Below are 19843 nucleotides of genomic sequence, written 5' to 3'. Positions count from 1 at the left end.
GGGCCTCCTCAGGGTGCCTCCGGTCAGGGAATGTTGACTGGTGGCCCCCAGGGGGAGGGCCTTCTCTGTGGACGCTCCGGCGTTATGGAACCAACTGCCGGTTGAGCTCTGGATGGCATCGGACCTTCGCTCCTTCCGGCGCGGGCTGAAGACCCACTTATTTGAACTAGCTGGTCTGGCCTGATGGGGAATGTTAGGGTTTTTTAATGGGTCTTTTATTGTTTTTATTGTTATTGTAATTTTTAATTGGGCATTTGTTTAATTCCTTTTAATTTTTGTATTGTTATTTATATATGCCCTGTTAACCGCCCTGAGTCCTTCGGGAGAAGGGCGGTATACAAATTTAATTAATTAATTAAATAATAATAATAATAATAATAATAATAATAATAATAATAATAATAATAATAATAATAATAATAATAAAGATCTGCAGGGAGTAGTGCTAGCAGTGGATGTTCCTTGACATGATAAGGGATAAGGCATGAAAGAAAGTGTTCCAGCACCTTCTAATGATTGGCTGAGAGGTTTCCTTCTTTTAACAAAGAAAAGCACTCAGGTATATTGATTAAGATACATATCCAGAACATACTGGCCAAAACTGACTGCCTGTCAAACTAAGAGAAAGGATTTAACAGATTCAATTTAACTGAGAAGTTTATCAATATGGTCAGAAAGTGACTGAGTTTAATTTTGAAAAGAAGTGATAATACTTATGCCAGAAATTATCTGATTTTGTGTAGTCTGCTGTAGAAAATAGGGTAACACAAGCACATACATACACATTTTGTATATGGAAATAGAAACTCTTAGGTTAAGAATTGCCGCATATGACATTCTAAGGAACAGTGATATACAGTATGTGAGAACGAGGGATGAGTTCTGGGCAAAACTGCAAAAAACTCAATGATAATTGCTTGATGAGTAAGTATGTTGTACACTGTAGCTTTGTTTGCTTTGAAAATTTGGTTTTAGCTTAAGTCTACTTGCAAAAGAATGAATATAAATCTAAAAATGTGATTGTTGAAATGATTATGATGAAAGACTGAATCAGCAAAGAATTCAAGGTTGATAAAAAATTCTGAATCATTTTTATTTTTTGGTAGTGTGAAGAGGGGAAAATGGAAATAAAAGTAGAGGAAATTAGAAAACTGCAAGAAAAAAGTATTGTCTTGAATGAAAAAGTATTACGTATTAGACTTCCAGCAGGAAATATGAGAAATATTCAAAAATGCATATTAGACAATGAGTGATGGAAAAAGAAAAGGTATTGTATGGTACGTATGTAGAAAAAGATCATTAAAAATAAACTTTTGACTAGAAAGGCCTGTTCCTTGGAGGATTATGGCTAAAAGAGACAGAGAGAAAAGACAGAGAGATTTTGATAAAAATAAAAAATTGAGCGAAGATGGTTAAATAAAAATCACCAGTAGAAATGAAAGGAATTAAATACAAAACTGGTGAAATTGATTCCTGATTGAACAGTCGTGAGGGAATGTTCGAAGGGTGTTTCAGAGATTTGTATAGGAATATGTTGAAGAGTTGGTGTCCAAGAAAAAAACTGATCCAAAGAAAATAATGCTGTGAGAGTCTTGAAAAAATAGTAAGAATGCTAATGTAGATTGTGCAACTGGAGAAATCTTAAAATACGGTTGTGATTTACTTATGGAATGGCTCCGCAACTTGCTAAATGTGGCTGTTGAGGACTGCATTCATGGCTGATGACTGGAAGACCACAATAATTGTTCCCTCTTTACACTCTATTGTCTGCAAAAGCTATGCTGTTAAGGCAACCAATTACTGTATATGTTAGGTAAAAGGTAAAGGTTCCCCCCGCACATGCGTGCTAGTCGTTTCCGACTCTAGGGGCCGGTGCTCATCTCCGTTTCAAAGCCGAAGAGCCAGAGCTTGTCCGAGGACGTCTCCGTGGTCATGCGGCTGGCATGACTAGATGCCAAAGGCGCACGGAACGCTGTTACATTCCCACCATAGTGGTCCCTATTTTTCTACTTGCATTTTTACTTGCTTTCGAACTGCTAGGTTGGCAGAAGCTGGGACAAGTAACAGGCGCTCACTCTGCTACGCGGCACTCGGGATTCAACCTGCCAAACTGCCGATCTTCTGATCGACAAGCTCAGCGTCCTAACCCACTGAGCCACCGTGTCCCTTAATTATATGTTAACAGGCTTCAATTGATGACAATTCAACTCCTGAACAATCTTCATTCTAATATCCAAAAATTGAATGAGAATAGATCAAAGGGTACAGGAATGTATTTCAACTTTCAGCTTTGAACATTTTATAAAATGATTTCCACAAGCTTTAAGGTTTTATTTTCTATCAGGTCCAAGTTTTTTATATGGCTCATTATTTGGTAGGGAGAAGACAGATGTTATTCCAGTCAATAAATAAGTGGTAGCAATTACAAAAAAATAAAAGTCCCTGTCTGGCTGCTGGCCTCGTTTCACATGATATATAATGTAAACAGTGGCCTGACCTTTTTATCTAAAGCCTGCAGAAATGAGTAAGGATTGGTATTCATTACAAGCACTCTGTGACCTGATAATTGCTAGGAATAGTCACACCCTAAAGCTCATCACAACTTTGGGATTCTGTTTGTAAGCAAACAGAGATGGTTGATTCATGAGATCAAGTCTGAATAGTTTCCCTTTCAAAGTGTTTACAAGGTTCAAATGATGGCCTTAGTTTCTTGCTTTTCATAATCTAGGCTGAGATTGCTATCCCACTTGTAATACTATCACCAATGTTTTTGTGTGAACTAATACTGAAGCAGATGCATTGTATTAGTTACCATATGCAGCTTTAAATAAAAATATTCACTTTGCTCTCATAGGAGCTGGGAATACTTTCAATTGTTATGATATGCCAGGTTTAGAAGTTGGTTTTGCACACGAGCGCATGGAATTCTCAGCTATTAATTCCATGCTTGTTTATTCACACACAGACACATTCATTTCAAAAACAGAAAGAATGTTAAATAGTCCTTGATTTCTGGTAATATTTTTTTATTAAATGGGTTCAGGTTGCTAGCTGCTCATTTTATAATACAAAGTTAGAAAGCATCATGATATTAAAGAGAAATAGTATAAAAGTAATCCAGAAAGAAGAGAGCTATTTTTCTAAGGCACAGATGTGGTAATTGCATGGATGCTTAGGATAAAACAAAAGCTTTGGATGCTACAGAAAGAAGGGAAGGGAAAGTCACAATCAGAGTTTGCTAGACATTAATGAAAACTTCCAAGCCCTCTGGAATTATGACTAGAGCAGGGGTAGGCAACCATGGCTGACTCAGGAATTCTGGGAGTTGAAGTCCATGAGTCATAAAAGAGCCGAGGTTGCCTACCCCTGGACTTAGAGCCTACCTGCTTACAGGGGAATAGAAAAAGATCTCCACAGCCAAGGGGACACTATGAAACCAATGAGCTTTTGCTGCCTACAGTGAATAGAATTCTGCTGCTTTTGTTCCCTCTCGTTGTCTTCTTCAGGTGATTGCTCAAAAGCAAAACACACCACCCAAACAGTGTCCCATTCTCTAGGCAGGTTTGAGTGATCAGGACCTATAGCAGCCATCCTTGGTCTGAATTATACATCTCAAGTCCCAGAATAAATGATAATGGTCACGCTAACTATAGAATTCTAGGAGTTGTAATCCATCCATTTTGAAGCATTCTCACAATAGCAAAAGTTTCTTGCAGGAATGCTTTGTTAGTCAGTATTAGCATCCGAATACTTCCACAGCTTCCTTCCTAATAATAGACGTTTACAATTTCACTCACTCGAAGCTGCCCCTCATTAATAATGACCTTTACGATAAACCGCTAAATTTTTACTAACTTCCATGTGACAATGCCAAACACAGATGAAACCAACAGTGGTTCTCGTGTTTCTGTTTCCTTCTTTTCCATAGAGTTTAGTTGGGGCTACTTTTAACTTGGTTGTGCCACATCAGTGGCGGCCTGCTTGTTCTGCATTAGACCACAGGTGCTATGAAATTGTGGCCAATTCTTGTTATCCTCCTACCCTCTCTTACGAAACGCATTTCTTTCTTTCAAAGCAGATTTCCTGGTAGCACTTTTTTAAAAGTTAAAATATGGATGACAAAGGTAACTTTTGCATGTTTATGTTCACATATTATCATCCAACCATGGAATATTTTCAGCTGTGTCACTCTTAGTTCATTTTGTTACATCATTAATCCTACCTGCATATCCTTTTTCTGGCAACAAAACTACCTCACGTATCCTGTAACACATCTTCTGTTGCCTCAGGGAAGGGTGAACAGTAAACAAACTCTACAGAGTTTAACTGGGATATCCAGTTAAGTAAAAGTGAACCTCCAGGGAAAAGAGAGCAGTAAAGGCAAGACTGGGCAAAGGTGCTTCCTTAAACCTACTCAACGTAATGGCAGATTCACATATTACATTTTTCCTGCAAATAAGTACTCAGGGAACAAGGCTGTGTCAAACCAGTCTTCTTTCATCCGCCACTGTCTGTGCTAGTGAACTCCAAATATTTTCAGTAAAATTTATTGCATACTGGTATACAGGAAGAAAAGATTAGAATTATCTATCAATTCATACAGTATATGTATATTGAAAATATAGCCTGATATATAGAAATAATTTTGCACATTAAGTGTAGCATAGCTAAATGTCTTTCTTAATCTTTGGGAGTTAATAGAAGGAATGACTGAATGAATGTTCTAACTGTCCAAGTGTAGTGAAGTCAACACTGTTCAATCTATTAGTCTAAGATATTTTCTCCTTTGATAGTGGCAGCTCTTCTTTATCTCTCTATGCAGTCATTTTTAAATTATTATTGACCTCCAAAGCCCCTAGTGTGGATTTCGCTGAACTGTGGTGCTTCTGCAGAAAAATATTATCTTCGAGCAACACTTACATGAAAACTTTATTTCAAACAGAATCCCTCCCACCCATCCCACCTCTACGTCTGAATTGTTAAGTTTCCATAGGCAACAGAGACAACTACTAAAGCACCTTCATTGAATGAATTAGAACATGTTGAGTGAGGAGCCTCATAACTTTTTTTTTGCTAGTTTGCTTCTTGAAAGAAATACCACAACTAAATTGCTGTGTATTAACGTCAGAGCTCCTTCTTGGGAAAATGACCAAAGGAGGAATAAACATAATGAAAGCTGGCAACCCAATCCAGAAATGGATTGTGCCCAAATACCTGGAACAGTTGTGGAGGGCAGGAAATTTAGCATCTGTGTACATTTCCATACAGCTCTCTATCTCTATCTGGACCGAGATGCCCTACGCACAGTCACCCATGCGCTCGTGACCTCCCGCCTAGACTACTTCAACTTTCTCTACATGGGGCTGCCCTTGAGGACCACTCGGAGGCTTCAGCTGGTACAGAATGCAGCCGCGCGAGTTGTGATGGGAGTCCCCCGATACTCCCGTGTAACACCTCTTCTCCGTGAGCTGCATTGGCTTCCAGTTGCCCTCCGGGTGAGATTCAAGGTGCTGGTGATGACCTATAAAGCCCTAAATGGCATGAGCCCGGATTACCTGAGGGAACACCTGCTGCTGGCATCAACTCCCCATCGTCCTGTGCGCTCCCACAGGGAGGGCCTTCTTAGGGTACCGCCGGTGAAGGATTGCCGGCGGGTGACTCCCAGAGGGATGGCCTTCTCTGTGGGTGCGCCTGCCCTTTGGAACCAACTTCCTATGGAACTCAGGACTGCCTCCGACCTCCGCTCATTTCGCCGGGACCTAAAAACCTGGCTCTTTGAGCTGTCTGGCCTAGACTAAGGGGTTTTTAATTGGGTTTTAAAGTTTTAATTTTTAACTTTTGGGCTTTAAATTTAATTAATTGTTTTAAATTTATTTTAACTTTTGTATTCTATGGTTTTAATTGCCCTGTAAACCGCCTGCCCTGAGTCCTATGGGAATAGGGCTGTATATAAGTCAAATAAAATAAATAAATAAAAGGCATTACCATCTTTTTAGGTTAAGGGAAGAAACATCATGTACAAACATATTTTCCCTTCCCACCCAGTCATTGAATGGACTACTTAATAGCTTCTATCTCCTGATTAGAAAGGGGAAATGGATCAGGAAGTACACCATCTGAGTTACCACAATCAATGATCTAAACAACTGCACACAAACACACATTTATAGTCTTAAAATTCTCTGGCTACCCAAGAGCTGGAATGGAAAGAAGCCCATTTATTTCCCATTTGTGAGTTCACACTAAAGAAATAATCTAATGCCAACTTTAAGTTAAGGTAACAAGGCATTTCTATTTCATTTACTTAGGGAATAATTGTTTCTAATGTAGTTATTTACATAAATAGCAGTAATAAAATAGTCTACATATTCTGTTGGCTCAGCTCTGTAGGAGTGATTAAGAATAAATTCTCACGAACTTGGCCAACATAGCAGTGATTGTTGTCTAATTTATATTTGCAAATAGCAAAGCCAGAGGCAAATGTTCTTGCGTTATGCCTATGAGACACGTTTAAGCATTATCACTTTCTTGATAGCTGAAATAGATTTTCATCATTAGGCCATTTTATGTCGCAACAAGAATGAAGCATGTGAATCTAATCTTGTCTACGGTAGTTATCCCAGATTCTACCAAACACTGAGAGTTGCTTCTTATCATTATGTTCTACTTACAGGCTTCCTGTAAGGGATATTTGAGGGAACACCTGCTGCCAGCATCAAGTTCCCTTCGTCCAGTGCGCTCGCAGAGGGAGGGTCTTCTCAGGGTTCCGCCGGTAAAAGATTGCCGGCGGATAACACCCAGGGAGAGGGCCTTTTCTGTGGGTGCGCCTGCCCTCTGGAACCAGCTGACCGTAGAACTCAGGACTGCCCCTGACCTACGCTCATTCCGCCGGGACCTGAAGAATTGGCTCTTTGAGCTCTCTGACCCAGGCTGAGAATTTTAACTGGGGTTTTATTTTCAGGGATAATTTAATCTTTTAATTCTCTTTTAACTTTGTATTTTATATTGATGTGATTTTAAAATGCCCTGTAAACCGCCCTGAGTCCTTTGGGAAAGGGCGGTATATAAATGTAATAAAATCTAAATCTAAATCTAAATCTAGCAGAGATGCACTGAGAAACTAAATAGCAAACTAGACACAGCTCTTTGGTTTCATCTTCCAGAGGTTTTCTTATGATTATAAAAGATGCAATGTATATCCAACTGTTTGGGAATAAGCTGAATTCAAAACGATTTATGAGTGGACATCCATAGGATTGTACTGCTAAGGTTTTTACATCAGTTTTCTACTGGAAGCTAATTAAAAGAGTCAAAGCATTGATCTGGCCAGCTCAGTATTTTCCATGCAGACTACCAATGTACTTCTACAGAGTTCTTTTCAAATCTATTTGAAGATGTTTGGGTTCTCATTCCCATTCATAAGAAGTCTTGAGTTCTACCACTCAAAAAGGCAATCCTGCAGTGTTTGCTATTCTTCCTTTCCACTCAAAAATCAGACTTCAAATTGAGTTTCATGTGGTATCTGAATGAAAATAACCCAATCTGAGGAAGTTCATATTTCACTGTTACAAAAACAAGGCCACCAGAAGTGGGGAGTAAAAATCATCATCATCATCAATATTTCTTGGCTTCCTTTTTTACACTTCAACATAGTGCCCCCAACCCTCCCTCCCCCCTACTGCAGAAGAAAATAATGTCACTTTTCCACTACTGTACCACAAGTCAACAGGTTCAATTATAACGTTTTCCCAAGAGCTTCTTATTCCTGGAATATTCTACTTGGTCCATAATACTGGATTCAATAGCAAATTAGGTTTGTGTTCAATTCTTATTCAAACACATCTATAACATTTTTCCCTTATACAATGAAGTGAGATCTTCAAGTTTTACACATCAATTATTCTTTGAATTGAAAGAAGAATTATTTCTCTATTCGGAAGCAAGTTCAATGATTATCTATGGAATTTTACAAAAAGAAAATTTTTACCTGAAGTGGGCTACTTGATGATCTAGTTCTATGAAATGTGAATAATTTATGACTGTTGTCTTCTTCTTCTGATGTAGGCATCTTTAAATGTGAACTGGTCAGCAGATTCTGGGGGGAAAAAGACCCACACTAAAATCTTAACCGTGTAAAAATGATGTATAATACTGAATGGATTATTTATGATACAGTGTTATAGGACTGTTTAGTTCTCTCTCTCCATCCTCCTTCCATGCTATCAGATTGAACTTAAAGGATATTTGAAATTTTGGAGTACTCAAATATTGGAATCTTCTGAAAAAATAAAGCATATAGCAGATAAAATTAGAAGGACGTTAAAAGACATTTTTGTAAGGTGCAATACTACAATACTGGACCAGAATTCCCAGCACTAAGCAATGCAATCATAAAACATGATGTCAAATAACTGCATTGCTTAGTGATGGCAATCCTGGAAATTGTAACCTCACGACTGCACGGGTCATTAAGGAAGGTATTCACATGGCCATAAAGGGAAGAGATGGGAGTTCCAGGTAAGCCAGCTGGCTGACAAAATCTTACCAGGTACTATAAACCTATAGATTATAAGCAGTTGGGTGAAAAAGTGACAGCTTGCAATTTCCCACTGGCTTCCCCACTGACTTAGCTTGTAAGAAGCCAAGCAGGATGCAAATGATGATGAGCATGAACTGGTTTGTCAAGCGCTTGAGGTGTGATCACACAACTACAGGGATACTGCGATGGCTGCAACTGCGGACTGGTCAGAAGTTTGTCACAATAATTTATCTGAAAGGAGTTTTTAAAAGAACTTCAAGTGAATGTCTGAACTGACATCACGCTGATGTTGTAGGACCAAACCAAGTTACACATAATGTTAACAAAGCGGTTACTAAATAATGCAGGACTAAACACTGGCAATTAAGCAGACAAGGAAATTATCCTTAAGTAGCTACTGAGAGGGGTAACAACTATTGAGTAAACTAGTAGGGAAAAGGAAAAATATTTTTGGGAAGAGTTTAAGGAACACTGGATCACATACCAAAACCTTTCAGTATAGAATAGTTAGTGTGGCATTTGCATGTACTATGCTGGATTGCATTGTCGGAATTGAGTAAACTTTAAATTTAAATCTTAGTTACTGAAACAAAAGGTGGTTGTATCAAGTTCCTAAGGAAAATGATACTCAATGAAAATAATTTTAATTTTTGTAATAACCTTCAGAGTAATACTCCCGTGCAATATGCTGAATTGAAAGAGATTAAAATGAGGGCATGCATAAAAACATGACTGACAAAATATTAAAAATGTAGTCTAACACAGGCTTTGTTCAGAAGCCAAGTATTTTCTAGTGCTACTACCTCCAAAATTAGATAACAATACAACTGACAAAAGTATAAATATTTACCTAAAATACCGTATTTTTCGGACCATAAGACGCACCTGACCATAAGACGCACCCAGTTTTTAGAGCAGGCAAACAAGAAAAAAAAATTCTGAACCAAATAGTACTGGTATACTAAAACAGGGTTTTTCAACCTTTTCATCCATTGTACCGCTTTTAGGACAAGGCAATGTCCGAGTACCACCAGTCGCCCAGCAAGGTGTCAAAAACTTGACCCCCCCCACCAAAAAAGGAAAAAAAATGATAAAGTACAGGTAGTCCTTGACTTACAATGATTCACTTAGTGACTGTTCAAAGTTACGACGGCACTGAAAAAAGTGACTTATGACCATTTTTCACGCTTATGACTGTTGCAGCATCCCCAGGGTCATGTGATTTACATTCGGATGCTTGGCAATCGATTCATATTTATGATGGTCACATTGTTCCAGGGTCATGTGATCGCCTTTTGCAACCTTCTGAGAAGCAAAGTTAGTGGGGAAACCAGATTCACTTAACAATCATGTTACTAATTTAATTTCTCTCTCTCGTTCTCTTTCTCTCTCTCTCCCCCTCCCTCTTTCTTTCTCTCTCTCCCTCTATTTCCCTCCCTTTCTCCTTCTCTCCCTTTCTCTCCCTCTCTATTTTTCTCTTTCCCTCTATTTCTCCTTCTCTCTCCCTCTATTTCCCTCCCTCTTTTTCTCCTTCTCTCTCTCTTTCTCTCTCCCTTTCTTTCTCTCCCTTTCCCTCTCCCTCTATTTCTCTCCCTCCCTTACTTTATCCTTCTCTCTCTCCCTCTCTTTCTCTCTCTCTCTTTCTCTCTCTCCCTCCCTCTCCCATTGTCCCTTCCTTCCTTCCTTCCCTCCCTTCCTCTTTTTCCTTTCCTCTCTGCATTAGAGCAGTACCCGCAGAAGCGGCCCTGCTTTCTCTTGCAGAAAGCAAGCTGAAACGGAGCGAGGGAGATTGCCAGAAATGCGAATCGGCTGATCTCGCGCTCCTGCAAACTCCCTCGCTCGGTTTCAGCTTCCCTTGCTGCAAGAGAAAGGAGGCTGAAAGGAGGGAGATTTCAGCAGCGCGAGATCAGCCGATTCGCATTCCTGGCAATCTCCCTCACTCCGTTTCAGCCTGATTTCTCTTGTAGCAAGGGAAGCTGAAACCGAGCGAGGCAGATTGCAGGAGCGTGAGATCGGCGTTTCTCAGCACGTGCCGATTCGTGCTCCTGGCAATCTCCCTTGCTTTCCACTTGCAGAGGTTGGGGCTGGCCATACGGATCACCTTCTGACCATAAGACGCACCCTCATTCCCCCCCCCTTTTGGGGAAAAAGTGCGTCTTATAGTCCGAAAAATACGGTATCTTGTTGACTAAGCTATTTTGCATCTGAATTCTATTTATATTGTATTAGTTTATGCTTTTTATAGAGGATGCTGATTAATACCTCTTTTACTGGTCAAAGTAAGAAAGGATTTCATTGCCTCATCACTTAGCAAACATCTCAGAAATCTTTATCTTAAAATGTATTAAGTGCATCTTTACCCAACAAAAGGAAGAGATGGGCATTAGAAAAAAATACACTTTGGCATTAATCAGGCTGACATTAAATCTGTTAATATCACCATATTTGCCACCTATGAGCAGATTGCCATAGTCATAGACTTCATATGGATAATATAATGAAATATGGGACTTATTTATACAAAATACAATAGGTTAAAAATGGAATATATATAAACGTTCTAAGGTAAAGGTAAAGATTCCCCCGCACATGCATGCTAGTCGTTTCCGACTCTAGGGGCCGGTGCTCATCTCCGTTTCAAAGCCGAAGAGCCAGCGCTTGTCCAAGGACGTCTCCGTGGTCATGTGGCCAGCATGACTGGATGCCAAAGGCACGCGGAACGCTGTTACCTTCCCACCAGAGTGGTCCCTATTTTTCTACTTGCATTTTTACGTGCTTTCGAACTGCTAGGTTGGCAGAAGCTGGGACGAGTAACAGGCGCTCACTCTGTTACGCGGCACTCGGGATTCGACCTGCCAAACTGCCGACCTTCTGATCGACAAGCTCAGCGTCCTAACACACTGAGCCACCGCGTCCCTTATATAAACGTTCTAGAAATGTATAATTGCATTCAATAACTATATATAGAAGTGCAACTATTTATTGCTAAAATGATATACCTTTATTCTTTGCTGGTTTTTTTTTAAAAAGCACTTACCACATATGCACTGTATGTATTTTTATCTACGTTTTGCTTGTTTCCCTTATTTTGAAAAAATCCATAAAAGAATTTTAAATCCTCCACCTGTTAATATCACATTGTTTTCAATGGAGAAATTGAATTAATTGCCTCATGCTGAAATAAGTGAATTTCCCCTTTTTAAAAATACTAGTATGTTTGCATTTCCAAAACAGAACGTGAAAATTATGGGCACCACATCCTCAAGGTGTAGCCTGTGGAAAACTCCTCTGTACAAGCTTTTTCCAGCTATTATTTGACCATAATCTGGGGAATGCCCAGATATGGGCTATTCTTTTCTTCTTTTGGCCTCAGAACAATCAAGGTTGTGCAAACAAAAACCACAACAAAAACACCCCAGCCCAAGATGTTGAGATGTAAGGCATTAATACATACAGGCACATCTTCTGCTGATGATGCATATGGGAAGAGCTGCGTGTTTAGCCCTTCCCCTTCCCAGCTATTTGAGCAAAGGAAGTTTTCTGCTTTCCCTGCTGGAGAATCCACCTGCAGGCAGGAACAAAAGCCACATTAAAATAAGAGTTGATTGACACATTCTGTCTTGCTTAACAGCAAGTGCGTTTTGACACAAGCTTTGGCACCAGACTTAATTCAGTCAGCATACAATGTCCTCCACTGTCCTACTCCCAAGCAACAGAGATAAGTGAAGTGTTTCGAATTTGAAACAGCTGTTTTTGGGGTGTGAAAGAAAACACACAGTTTTGTTCCAACATGAAAGCATTTGGAGTGTTTGGACTGGGCTGTTTGATGAATTATGATTGGGCTGCTTTCTTCAAATCTTTTCCACTTCAACCAATGCAGCAGTAGAGACCCATTATATCCTTGCTGCTATTGGTTTAGCCCACAGGTCTGCGACCCGCGGCTCCGGAGCCGCATGCGGCTCTTTCAGCCATCTCCTGCGGCTCCCAGTCCTCTGCCATGTGCAGTCCAAAAAAAAAAAAGTGGGACTAAAAAAAGTTCAACCAATCAATTCAAATATGCAGGGTAGCTGCATATATCATCTTGGCTCCACTCTTCAGTCAAACCCTGTTCTGCGCATTCGTGCATGTACGCGCATGCGCACACATTTTATGCGGCTCCCAGTTTTTCCTTTTGTGAGGGAACCGGTTCCGAGTGGCTCTTTCACTGTTTCAGGTTGCTGACCCCTGGTCTAGCCTATGTGGGGTAATACAGGAGTGAAGTGCTAGAAAGGAAACAATGAAGCAGAGGTAGAAGACTGTTGGAGCTGCCTGGTAAATCATTGCTTTTCAAAAAGATGTTTGAGTTCGTCTGAACGTACTGGTGGGTCCCACTGGTGTAGTTAATGCAAAAGTGCATGTTTGTGTGCACTGCTTTGCCTCACACAGAAATATTATTAATGCTACAGAAGCTATTTAAATGTAAGTACTACTGGTGCAATACTGGCTTGCTCAAATTTGCCATGCATACACATGCTTTCAGAACTTGTAATGTTACTGCAGTATTTATTCATACAATTCAAAAAGCACTAGCAGCCTTTGTTTTCCTCTGGCAGTCACTAGACACCCCTCTATGCAAGCAAAAACATCAGGAAAAGACACAGTTGCTTTTACTGAGTTTGTTTTTAGCTGACAAGATAACTGCAAAAGAAAGAAAGAAAAAAGATTTACAAAAAAAAGGTCAAAAAAGTGGTCAAAACATGAGGAAAATCTCACAAGGAAACGTACTAATTAAAAATAATATTAAATAATCTAGCTGCTCTTTTTGCCCTGCCATTTGTTGGCTGAGTGACCCATAAGGTTTGTTTTAAGAAAACTGAAAATATTTCTTTCTGCTGAATGGGCAAAAATAGGTGGGTAATAATAGATGCTAATCAAAGTAGATTTCTCAGTTGATGAACTGCATTCCTATTGTCTCTTAAGCATTTTATGTTAATATTTTCAATTAAAAACCTTATCTTCGGCTAAGTTTTCAGCAGTTAGGATGTAAACATCAGTCAGCATGACCATCACCGCACTTACTCTTCATGCCCTAAAGTGAAAAGCAAGGAGGTACTGGTAGCAGCTGGTAATAAGTTACTAGAACTGGAATAATTAAAATAATTTGAGTTTTGTTCTAAAGGAACACAGAACATTCAAGTGTTCAATTACTACAAAGGAACAAGCCAATTCAAATCATTCTGAGAGCATTTTGAATGGGGCAGACCTGTTCCAAGCTTGAAATAAATGGATTTCCTGTGTCATGCACACCTCTAACACTGAACACTAGCACTCAGGATCTGTTCACTTTAAACAAATTTAAACTTGCTGTTATTTGATTGATGTAACATGAATTTAGCCAGATTTCAAAGACATTTCTTTTCTACTAAAGATTGCGTATTATGTTGAAAGATGTCTTTTCACTGACTGGATTATAAGCCTGGACAAGTTTTGTTAAATGCAAATTATTACTCTACTAATGATATCCAAAATAATCTAATCTTAATAGAGTAAAATAAACCCTAGCAAAATATTGTTCACTACCTGCATAGTGGAATTTCATGAAATTGGAAGTCAGAAATATCAGCACTGTACTATCTTTATAGGACTGTTAGGGTGTTTTTTTGGACTTTCTATTGGCAACTTCATGTGTTACTTTCAATTAACCAAAGTTTAGAACCATTTCTGAATATTCTGATTAATTTCTCAAAAATGTAAATTAGAACAGCAAGTTCTTTTCTGAAAGTAACCTGACAAAGTTGATTTTTCGAGGCAGTGCTTAAAATGATTTAGAAGCATTTGTTGGCAAACCGAACGGAGCTTAATGTAACCTTAAGTAAATATGGTTTAACTTGCCTCTTGTTTGATTTTCTTCAGCAAAGGGGAACCATTTTCACATAGGCTGGATACAATGCCAGATTCATCAGACTCCTGTTTGATGACATCTTGCAGGTCATCTACCAGGTGCGTTGGTGTTTGAGGCTAAAAGGAAGAGAGCGAAATATACCTGAACAGCAGAAAATGCCTTATAATAGGAGCCTTGGTGGAGCAGTGGGCTAATGCCTCCTTAAGTAACACCAGCTGCCTGCAATTAGTGCAGGTTCGCATCCCACCAGGCTCAAGGTTGACTCAGCCTTCCATCCTTCCGAGGTAGGTAAAATGAGGACCCAGATTGTTGGGGGCAATAAGCTGACTTTGTAAATAATGCCGCTTGGGGGTCTGTGTGAAAGCCCTAATAAGCAGGCATATACATAGAATGAAGGCTACTGCTAAGCTTGTAAGCCGCCCTGAGTCTTCGGAGAAGGGCGGGATATAAATGGAATTAAAATAAAAAAATAAATAAAAATAAACCCCAGAGGTTAATGTAGTTTGGTATTGGGACTCCTGGATTGCTTCCCAAAATTGCCACAAAAGTTTAGTGTGATCTCAGGGGGAAAAAAAACCCATATTATCTATATTTCAATCACTTATGGACGCAAATTAAATTAAATCCAATTTGATCCTGCTAACTTTCGGCATGCAGTTCTTGGCTTGTTATATAGCCAAGTGCAGTCATGTTCTCCCTTCCCAAAGATTATGTCCTACTGGAGCTTCCAGAGAAACCTCATTAAACCATCCACTACTTTCCTATTTCTCTTTTAACAGTTCTGAAATTCTGACAGGCCTTAATTTTAGCCAGGCTGGACAAAGACATGCCTTCTCCTATCCGGGTACTATAAAAGTATTTCCTTTCATCAGTGTGTATCCTTTTCATCACACTCTCTCTACAAAGAATCCCCAACGACTTAAATAAATAAATCCTATCTTGAAGAAATTTCAGGGTAAGACAGCACGACTTCTGTTTATCAGTTCTTCTGCAGGCGATTGATTGCATATATCTTTCTGAGTTCCCCACAATAAACACTATCTGCCTTTCCCTCAGGTCTGAACATTTGTATTAATGTAATTTCTTTTTATCTTTATATATTTTCACTTTTGCTTTTATTTTTTTTCCTGACGTCTGGCCACATGGCTGTAACTAAGGTTTGATTGATCATTAAACTAGTGCCCTTTTTTTCCTTACCAGCATTTTTAGGGGTCCATATTTTAGTTCTTGAGCTGCAACTACATTTTTAAATGGAGTTGGTGTTCTTGGAGAACTCTCTAATATTGATCTTTTGATAGCTGGAGTTCTGAAACTTACCAAAGTGAAAGAAATAAAGAGGGGGGAGGAGAGGGAGAAACAAGTTACAAGACATTAGCTGAAAATTTTCTGCTTAAAATACAACTAGAATATTGCAAAAATTAGAATGTGTTACAGCTGCAAATTCCCCATTTCGCTCTCTCATTTACATTATGGAAATACTCACACTGGCTTGTCTTACAGGCAAGCTAAGTCTGTTTGTTTTTGAAATTTATTTTCACACAATTATTCAAACGCTTAGAACAGGGGTCTTCAAACTTGGCCCTTTTATGACCTGTGGACTTCAACTCCCAGAATTCCTCAGCCAGGCATGCTGGCTGAGGAATTCTGGGAGTTGAAGTCCATAAGTCATAAAAGGGCCAAGTTTGAAGACACTGGCTTAGAAGATGATTCTGTACATAATAGTAAATTGATTAGTGCTGCACATATAGTCCTTATTAAGCATCGGTTTGAAGTTATGATGGTGCTGAAGTAGGAGACCGATCACCTTTCTTCATGGTTGTGGCTGGCACAGCATCCCAGTGCTCACATCATCGCAATTTGACCACTATGCAACTGGCTCAAAATTGCAACAGTCACAGCATCACTGTCATGAGATCACCATTTGCAACCTTCACTGCTGGTTTCTGACAAGCAGAGTCAACGGGAAAGCTGGCAGGAAGTAGCAAATGGGGATCACATGACTGGAGGGACCACTGGGATCATGGGCAATTGCCATGTTAAATTCACACGTAAGTCACATGATGCTGTACTTTGCAAGTGCATCACACAGCAATAGAGTTGCTGGTCTCAATTACCATTGTTAAAACAAGGCCTGTTTTTAATTTCAACGTCAATTGTTTAAATCAAGTAAATTAATGGTGTAAATAAGGTACTTATTGTGAGTACAGAATGAACCTATACAGGCAGTCCTCAACTTAAAACAGTTCGCTCAGTGACCATTCGAAGTTACAACGGCACTGAAAAAAGTGGCTTATGACTGTTTTTCACATATGACCATTGCAGCATCCCCATGGCCACATGATTTACATTCAGATGCTTGACAACTGACTCACATTTATGACGGTTGCAGTGCCCTGGGGTCAGGAGATCCCCTTTTGCAACCTTCTGACAAGCAAAGTCAATGGGGAAATCAGATTCACTTAGCAACCGTGTTACTAATTTAAGAACTGCAGTGATTCCCTTAACAAATGTAGCAAGAAAAGTTGTAAAACGGGACAAAACTCACTTAACAAATTTCTCACTTAGCAATATAAATTTTGGGCTCAACTGTGGTCATAAGTTGAGGACTACCTGTATTACACATTTTACAAGCAGTTTATAGAAAGGATTCTGCTGTAAGGGATAATATGAAGACATAACTCTCAAAAACCATGACAATACTCTATGTAACTTGCTGCCTTAATCATATTGAAAGGAGCAACTTCACTTGAGTGCTTTAAGCACCAAGCTATCTTTCACTGGGGCAAAGGGGAACATAATTTGCACAGCAATTCCACACATGTACAAAATAGCTGCAACGTTCTCATTGAGAGTTGAAACGGCTGCCAAAAGTATGATTTAAGAAGACTTACAAATTATTTTCTTTCTGGCTCTTAAACGCTTGGTCTTTTTGAAGAGCTCCTGTAATAGCGACTTTATGAGTACACAGTGGAGTGGAACTTAAAGTGGGATTGTCCAGATCCAGACTTTCTTGGATAGAAGAAGTGCTGAAGAACTGCAAAGGTATATTTTTATGGAATTAATGGTTTTTAGCTTTTGAAATAGTGTAATCAAGTAAAACCAAGAGAAGTGAAGAAAAGGAACTCACAGTGTAACTCTGTATATCAGTACTAATTTCATGTAACAACATAAATGCTGTTATGCATTTTGATTAGTGTATTTCCAAAATTTTACATTTCTGTTGCTTAAGATTATTCAAATCTATTTCTTTAGATTTCTTCCAAGATGATATTTAAAGAACAGCTATCTTTTCAGTGGAATTTTAGCTATCAGGGAAGAACAAATTTTTCTGAAGATTGTTGTATCCTCCAGCTAAAGTAGAACAACACTAGCTTGTTTTTGAAATAGAAACAAGAAAAAATAAATTCCTATTTACCTTGTTAAAACATTATTTTGCTTTAACAGCATGGGTTGTAAAGGATGCACAGAGCTTTTAAAATGTAAATATTTGATTTTGTTTGCAAAAGACTTTTGCAATTTTTTTTAAAAAACAAACAAAAACAAAACAGAACTGCAATACTAGTATAGATGAATCTGTTAACTTGTCATTTTAGATTGTTCCAAAAAAAAAAGTCTAGTGGTTTATTTAACCAAACCCATTTATGTTTAAATCTTCTATGTGACCAAGACAATTTAAATATATCTATTCAACTGATTTGTAAGTCACACTGCACAGTTCCTCCAATACCATCCAAATTTATTTTATTAGGTTAATGTTTTTTAATTTTTAAAAATGAATTTGTTAGTACATAATTTGAAAGTTATTGTTTAACCAAATTCTTGGACTACCGTATATGAAACATCCTGCAAAATGGATGAGATAAAAAATGATTACGGGAAACAGGAATGCTAATTTTGGACAGATGAAAGAATTTACAAGCCAGAATAAAGCAAACAGATAACAAATCCTCCCCAAATCATCAAGAATTAAATATTCAGGTAAGTTAGATTGTTTCTCTAAACCCAACAGTGGGTAGATTCAAAATCAGAAGGCAATTAACAAGCAAAGCAGGGATTAGTCATCTGCCCCAAAGATTAGTTTCTCCATGTTGTTAACACCTTACTAAACTTAGAGAATTAGTAACAGTTAAACAGAATTGCTCTACCTGGGAAGGAGAGAAAGGCAGGCTTTTGACAGGGGAATGCTTAGGAGTTGAGCTGCTGACTTCAGTAAGAATGAAGGATTTATTATGACCATTGGCTAAATGGTTCATGGGATGGCTTCTCTTTGCACGCAGAATGACCAACGGAGGTGGGCCACATTTGGAGCCAGTCAAGGACTTTGGTAAGGCAAAGGAATCCTGACTCAACATGGCTTTGCTCAAGTCTGCAAGAGAGTGTCCTTCCAGCCTACACACATTGCTGTCTGTTTTCTGAAGCTGTGGGGTTCTCTCTGAGGGAACCTGGGTAGGTGAAGCATTTGATGTTTCTGAGAATTCAAAACTGCTGAGATCACCCCATGACGACAGATCCTGGAAACAATGGGGGAAGCCACGAATCTATGAGAGAGTGCATGTTCCTCCCACCTATTTTAAGAAGCTCAACTGGATTACTAACACAACAGCATTAACAAAAGGAGAAAGATCGGTTCTTTTTTAATTTGAGTTTGACCCAGTTGTAATACTATTCCGAAATGTAAAAATTAAGATACAAATCACCCTAATGATATTATTTCAAAAAAGAAATATCTCAAACTGGCTGTTTAATCAATTGTAAAGTCTTGTTACACAATCATATTCTACTGACTAAACTTATACAAAAGCAACATCCTTAAACGGAAAACTGTGTATCAATCAGTATGTATAATGTTATAAATTTCACGAATCTCGTTAAGTTTATTAAAACTCTTGTCTCAAACTAGTGCCTAAAAGTAATACGTATTCTTACTCTTTTAGTTAGAATCCTTAATACAATGATTTTATTGAAATTATGATTTAAAAAACCCATTAGCACTATAAAAAAGCTGGGATCCAAAAGTCTAAGATATTACTGAAACAAACGATGTAATATCACATTACTTTTATAGCTTATGTAATGATTTTGCTATAATTAGGCACATATTATTTATAGTTTGTTTTTTATTAAATTTTTATGCCACCTATCTTCCTACAAGGTGACTCTACGTGGTTATTCAGTGAATAACTTTTTCATCTGAATATTCCTATTGAGCAAATTTTCCAGGATAAATGCATTCTACATTTATATGATTTAATAAATACTATATTCCTCAAAATAGGCAAACTTCAAACTAGGCTAACCTGTTCTTATTCAGAAATACTTGTATTTACTTCATAAGATTTAATTCTGAGTAGCCAGATAAATGACTGAACTTTAAGAAACTTAACCCAAACATTTTAGTAGCCATATAGCAATGGTGAAAACTG

The 19843-nt window shown here is 38.5% G+C and overlaps 1 protein-coding gene and 1 long non-coding RNA gene across 3 annotated transcripts in view; one reads left to right on the top strand and one right to left on the bottom strand.

Moving 5' to 3' along the window:
- Positions 1–19843, bottom strand: part of MYB (MYB proto-oncogene, transcription factor) — a gene marked incomplete at its 5' end in the record, with an annotated part of 49216 nt that overhangs the window by 4583 nt on the left and 24790 nt on the right. The window contains 6 exons of one of the 2 annotated variants that reach the window (XM_083348569.1): positions 7988–8095; positions 11994–12104; positions 14411–14536; positions 15618–15732; positions 17312–17454; positions 18566–18931. In XM_083348569.1, coding sequence (XP_083204695.1) covers positions 7988–8095; positions 11994–12104; positions 14411–14536; positions 15618–15732; positions 17312–17454; positions 18566–18931 — 969 coding nt within the window. Of the gene's footprint in view, positions 1–7987; positions 8096–11993; positions 12105–14410; positions 14537–15617; positions 15733–17311; positions 17455–17705; positions 17772–18565; positions 18932–19843 lie in introns of both variants that reach the window. The other variant, XM_083348570.1, reaches the window with a different exon arrangement.
- LOC310631840 lies at positions 432–19514 on the top strand. Its single transcript, XR_014490731.1, has 5 exons — positions 432–559; positions 14432–14518; positions 15200–15375; positions 17356–17462; positions 18698–19514. It is a non-coding gene; the product is annotated as an uncharacterized lncRNA (long non-coding RNA).

Source organism: Vipera ursinii, assembly GCF_947247035.1.
Source record: "Vipera ursinii genome assembly, chromosome: 1".
NCBI classification, from domain to species: Eukaryota; Metazoa; Chordata; class Lepidosauria; order Squamata; family Viperidae; genus Vipera; species Vipera ursinii.
This window is presented reverse-complemented; position numbering and strand designations above follow the sequence as displayed.